Source organism: Neltuma alba, unplaced genomic scaffold (genome assembly GCF_004799145.2).
Source record: "Neltuma alba isolate B1F8T4 unplaced genomic scaffold, ASM479914v2 tig00012206_pilon, whole genome shotgun sequence".
NCBI classification, from domain to species: domain Eukaryota; kingdom Viridiplantae; phylum Streptophyta; class Magnoliopsida; order Fabales; family Fabaceae; genus Neltuma; species Neltuma alba.
In genome coordinates, this window is record NW_021636742.1 from 705,894 (window position 1) to 712,332 (window position 6,439).

At 33.6% G+C, this 6,439-nt stretch overlaps 1 protein-coding gene across 1 annotated transcript; it reads left to right on the forward strand.

Moving 5' to 3' along the window:
- The first annotated feature begins 1,303 nt into the window (after nucleotides 1-1,303).
- On the forward strand, nucleotides 1,304-3,103 carry LOC114724922 (uncharacterized). The gene has a single exon (XM_028911377.1). The coding sequence runs from the start codon at nucleotides 1,386-1,388 to the stop codon at nucleotides 2,706-2,708; it is 1,323 nt and encodes a 440-aa protein (XP_028767210.1). The 5' UTR covers nucleotides 1,304-1,385; the 3' UTR covers nucleotides 2,709-3,103.
- The last annotated feature ends 3,336 nt before the right edge of the window (nucleotides 3,104-6,439 follow it).

Below are 6,439 nucleotides of genomic sequence, written 5' to 3' on the forward strand. Positions count from 1 at the left end.
GACATAATTGGTAGTTGCTACCTAATTTTATCATCAATATTATTAGAAATTAGAAGGAACAACAAAATGGAATGATTTCAGCACATTATTAATGTTGGTGGCCAAATTTTCAAGTCACTATTTATATATTCAGATCTCTGTTATAAATTTATGATGCTGAGAGCATTATAAAATATTTTAGAATACTAGATGTATTTTTTCTAACTAATTTATCCTAAAGCCCTAAAGTATAAATAATATAAAAATATTAAATTACATATAACCCCTTGAATTTGAAGTTTTGTATAAATAATCATCTTAGAGTATTTAAAATTTGATAATGAACCCCTCTAATTTTTTAAAATATAAAAGTAACGTACTCTCATATGATTAATACATCCATTATTGCACCCTGTGTAATTGTAACATGATTGGATGACAGATAATTTATCTATTCAGGACCTCAATTTTAGGGAACGATATAAATTGATTGGAAATTTGAAGGGATTACATATTTACATTAAAAAAAATAGAATTTAAAAGGGTATTTATTATTTAGTCACTAAAGTAGTATTCTTCGTTAGTGAAATAATGGATTAGTTAACGAGAATAGGGTTACGTATGCAAATTTAAAAGTTTATAGATTTGCTCATGGAGTAATGGAATTATTCGCTCAGTTCAAAATTCAAAGATGGAGTATTACATCATTTTTTGTTCATAAAATAAATAATATTTTTTGCCAACAATAAAATAAATAGATTAGCTCTAAAAAAATGGAAAAAAGAAAAAAAGAAAACTTGATGCTAACACCAAACCCAGTAACATAAATAAATGTACGTGTGACATAAATTTTTTTTTTTGGGGTATGGGACAACAAAAAAAAATCAAAATCATTGAACTAATCCAAACTTCTGATATGGTTCAAACAGAGTCTCATCCATTTGACGACTTCTTTTTTTTTTTTTTGAAATTGCTATAGAATCAAGGTAAGTATCAATCCAAAATGATCTCCCAATTTGATTTACATTACTTATTTCACGTTTCTCCTTAATAAAACGTGGGATTTAAGTCATTTCAGCTCATAAAAATTTGAATAAGTTCCTCATAAAATTATAATTATATTTTTTTTAAAAAAGAAAAACTTGTAATAGAATACGAAGATCAGTTCAAAAAATGCCAACTTGCATGGGACCTCCAAGTATTCCCCATCATATCAAAAAGTTAAATGAAAAATCCTCCAACTTACAGGCTGTCTCATTCGCCTTGCCTGCTCAACAACTGTCTTCTTTCTTCTACCAGCCTCTTATAAGCGCAGCTTCCTATTCCTCTCTCTTCCATATTCACATCAACGGTACTACAATTCCTCTCTTCACCATTGTCTCACTCGCCGGAAACCTCCCCACGATATGGATCCGTGTCCTTATGTTCGGATCCTCGTCGGAAACTTGGCCGTCAAATCTCCCGCAGCTGCCAAACCTTCGTCTTTCTCCGGCCAAGTTCATCCTTCTAGTTCTCCCCCTTGCTTTTGTAAGATTAAGCTCAAGGATTTTAAATCCTCCGATCATCAGTACGCCACCGTTCCTCTTGTCTCGCAAGATGCCGGCGACTCTCAATCTCACTCCTTAGCTGCTTCCTTCGACTTGAGCAGGCCCTTGCTCGAGAAGCTTCTGAAATCGTCTAAGAATCCTACTCTGAAGATTTCCGTCTACAAGGGTCGGAGAATTACATCGGCGTTTGGCTTCAGTGCTGCCAAGTTATTGGGGAAAATTTCTGTGCCGTTGGATCTTACTCTGGCTGAGTCTCGCGCTTGTATGTTTCAGAACGGTTGGGTCTCACTGAGTGAGAAGAAAAAGGCCTCGTCGGAGCAGTTGTTCCACTTGACTGTTCGGGCTGAACCGGACCCGAGATTCGTGTTCCGTTTCGACGGCGAACCAGAGTGTAGCCCTCAGGTGTTTCAAATCCAAGGGAATGTTAAACAACCAGTTTTCACTTGCAAATTCAGTTTCAGAGACCGGAATTTGGCTTCTAGGTCATCTGTATCCGAGGCAAGCAATTCAAAAGGCTGGTTGAACTCGCTGAAATCTCAGAAGGACCAATCGCCCGAGCGCAAGGGATGGTCCATTACGATTCACGACCTATCCGGTTCCCCTGTTGCGGCCGCCTCAATGGTCACGCCGTTCGTCCCCTCTCCCGGTTCCCACCGGGTCAGCCGGTCCAACCCGGGAGCATGGCTTATCCTCCAACCTGGTGGCGACGGTACCTGGAAGCCTTGGGGGCGCCTCGAGGCTTGGCGTGAACAGAACAGCTCCAATTCGGTGGGTTTCAAGTTCGATGTCCTCCCGGCAACCGCTGAACCGGTAACACTCGCCGGCTCAACCATCAGCACCGTGAATGGCGGAAAATTCACAATAGATGTTACCTCCGGGGTCACCCCAGTCAACAGCCCACACGGAAGCTGGGACTTGGGATCCGGTTCCAGATCGAGGTCGGGTTCTGGATCAGGGTCGGAGTTCGGGTTGGAGAAGCAACTGTTTTACAAGGGGTTTGTGATGTCAGCCACAGTGGACGGCGAAGGGAAGCAGAGCAAACCAGAGGTGGAAGTTGGGGTGCAGCACGTGACTTGCACGGAGGACGCGGCGGCGTTTGTGGCTCTTGCGGCAGCCATGGACTTAAGCTTGGATGCTTGCAAGCTGTTCTCTCAGAAGATCCGAAAGGAGCTGAGGCAGTAGATTCGTGCGAGGGTCCTTTTTCCCCCTGTCGTTTTACTGGGCATTGCGTCGTTTAGGCATCGGATTCTTAATTTCCCACAACTACTAACATCATTTTGATCGATTAATTACCTAGATTTTTTTTCCCTGGGATTTTTTGAGTGACAATGTACAGCTATTGCGGCAAAAAACCAAAAAAATGTACAGTGAAATTGAAATGGTAGGATTGGGTTTTGATTCCTTTTGCTCATACACATCAACTTCTGAAAGTTATTCAATTTTTTTTGCCCAGAGAAATCATGTTCTGTTACTTGTGCATTCTATTTGTTCGATGAATCTCTACTATATTTTAGATTTATGTACTCTGGGGACTTGTGAGGTGTGGGATAAAAAGAATGAGAATCCTATGTTCATTTTGGCCTGAGGCGCATGCATTTATGAGATTTAACCATTTTACTTTCTAATAAATAAGACAAACTCCACTTGATCTTAGCCAAAAAGGCCGGGAAATCGTCAAATTTCAAGATATACTAATACTATCTCATGAGTTTGATATTCAAATATAAAGTCTTAATTTATTTTATTTTTTTAGATTTATTCATTTTTTTAAATAGTTTTTATAGTAATTTTGCCTGTTAAAAGTTTTATCAAATGATAGTTTTAATTAATACATATAATTAGTAAGGGTCTTTTAAGAAAGATAATACTTATTAATTACAAATAACTAATTTAACAAATTTATTTAATTTATTTAAATTAATCAACTAATTTTTATATCAAAAATCAGGAGTAGTATAATCCAGATGGAGTTGTGGTCTAATTTTTTTAATGTTTGAAAAATGATTTTGAAGGAAAAATTACTAAAAGAATCCAAGAATGAAAATGAGTTGTATCCGCTAAATATAAATATGAGTTGTACTAAAAGTCTACTTAAAAACTAGGTCTTTAAATAAAATTCAAGCACCTTTGGCCAACAAAGAGAAATTTTAAAACAATTTTCCTTACTTTAAATTGTTTTAAATCGGAAAAGAAAGTGGCACAAAATGTTAAAGAAGCATGTTAAGGAATGATCACTATACAAATAAACTTAATATATTTCACATTATACTAGATACCGTATTATTAGTCCATATTTTATATAAAATTTGAGGTAAATGACATTGTATATAATTTATAAGCAGTACTACCTCCAATCCTAATAATAAGACCCAGTTGACTGATTTGAAGAGATTAAAAAACGTAGTTAAATTAGTTATTTGTAATGTATATGTGTTGTTTTTTCTAAAATATCTTTGCTAATCAAGTTTATTATTTATAACTACCATTATTAGAAGGACTATCTTTAAAAAAATGGATAAATATGATAGACAAAGTAGATTGTAGTCTTATATTTAGGATTAAAATAAAAATCAAGTAAAGTCTTTATTAAGGACTGGAGGAAGTATATTCTTTATTTGTGTGTATACATATTATATGTATGGGAATTTGAAGATAAAAACAGAAAGATATGACTCGTGGAAAAAATGTCATAGAAAACGATATTGCATAGCCATAGGTTGTCCGAATACGTTGAAGGTTTCTAAGTGTTCATTCCCCAACCAAGCATAAACATTTGAAATATGGTCCACATAAAAGCGTATGAAATTAAAAAAAAATTGAAATCATCGGCTGCTACGACTTTGCTTTTCAATTTAATTACTAATTATATTAATTGATGTATTCACAAGGCCTAACATCCCTTAATTCCTTCCCATATAGGTTCCCACCGCTACCTATCACATCCATTATTATTGTACTCTTTAAATACTCTAGGGTTGAGTGGGGATGGGAATTTTTTTAAAATTTTTTTGATAAAGTTCAGTTTTAAAAAGTGAATATAAGTTAAAACGATTTATGCACATCGTATTTTAAAGTATTGAGTAAAAGTAAACCTTTTTGCATAGACTTTATGAATTGAAATATGATGATTAATTCCATGTTCACTGGTAGCTTCAATGTAAAAGTTGCATTTTTTTGGTCAAAACAAAAATGTAATATTTGCAAATTGGGAGGTACAATTATTTAACTTTAACTTGAAATTTCAAATCAAAAGATAAGATATATATATATATATATATATATAAAAGATTTTATCAAACAAAATAGACTCATCCATTGGATGTTCATATAAATTTGAGTAGTTTAAATTTATTTTAATTTTATTAATATATATTTATGTTTTTCTCTTACTACCCATTTTTCAAAAATAAATTTACTATTGCCTTTTATCTTAAATATAAAATCTAATTTTTAATACAAATTGAATTATAAAATAGATTTTATAGTTAGTATCAGGAATAATATTTAGAATTGTAATCCAAATTAAATTGGATGGAGGAATAACTATAAGATCTCAACAAAAAAGGCTTAATTAGCCAAAAATTTGTTAGTCACACAGAGTTTATAATAACAAATTTCAACCAATAGGGGTTGGATCTAACAGAAGAGGCTAGCCCCTCACAACGTGACGAACTAAGGTTCAAATTCCTACTGGGAGAGGTGTTCATATTTAGTGCCTGACAGTGTTTCGAATAAGATTGCCTCCAATAAGAGGCTACTTATGTTTTAGCAAAAAAAAAAAAATTCAGTGTAGGAAATAACAACACATCTAAACTGTTCAATTGTTATTGAGATTAAATTATAAAGCAATGTCCGGCTGTCATCAACTCAACTTTTGGTCACTCAATCTCTTGCTTTCTGTACTAAAAATATTCTCAGGTCCTTGATTAGGGGGGTAAAAAGGAAGATTAAATATTAGTAAATTAAATAATGATAAAAAAATTACAATCAATACCAATAGTCATACCATATTGGCAGCAATGTTTACTCAAATGCAGGCGCTCATTAGTATAATAAAATTTGGATCAATCAAATTTAATTGGGATAGTTACTAATATTTTTATAATTTAATTCCTTTCTTGGAATCTTATAGTAACTATCCCAATTAAATTTGATTGATCCAAATTTTATTATACTAATGAGCGCCTGCATTTGAGTAAACATTGCTGCCAATATGGTATGACTATTGGTATTGATTGTAATTTTTTTATCATTATTTAATTTACTAATATTTAATCTTCCTTTTTACCCCCCTAATCAAGGACCTGAGAATATTTTTAGTACAGAAAGCAAGAGATTGAGTGACCAAAAGTTGAGTTGATGACAGCCGGACATTGCTTTCTTGTTTTTAGTAATGCCAAGGGGAGAGGTTTGTAAAGCGGAAACCATGGTCCATGACCAAGGGTACTGGGGGGCTGTTAGGCCAACAAGTTTAGCAAACAAAAGAGGATCATATTTCATTTCCTTCTCTCTTTTGGGGCGAGGATATTTTTGCCTTTAAAATATTCGTTAAGAAGTTATTATGAAAGTGTTAAAAAAAACAATAATCTTGCCTTACCCAATTTTAAAAATTAAAATTCACAGTTCACACAAGAAAATGATGGCAATGACGATATTATCCCCTTTTAATACTTCTAAGACAATATTAAATAAGAAAACTTCTTAATATTCATAACATCTTTTACAAATATTTTTAGAACAAAAAATACCCTTAACCTTTTCTTTTCATCTTTTAGTTTTTGAATTTTTATTATTTATTTATTTATCTAACAAATCCAAGAATATCCCTTGCCACTAGCTGGCAAGACTAATATCTTTTTGTAGTGAGGACAAAGGAAGGATTCTTCTAAACTATGTTTGCTCCATATATGAGA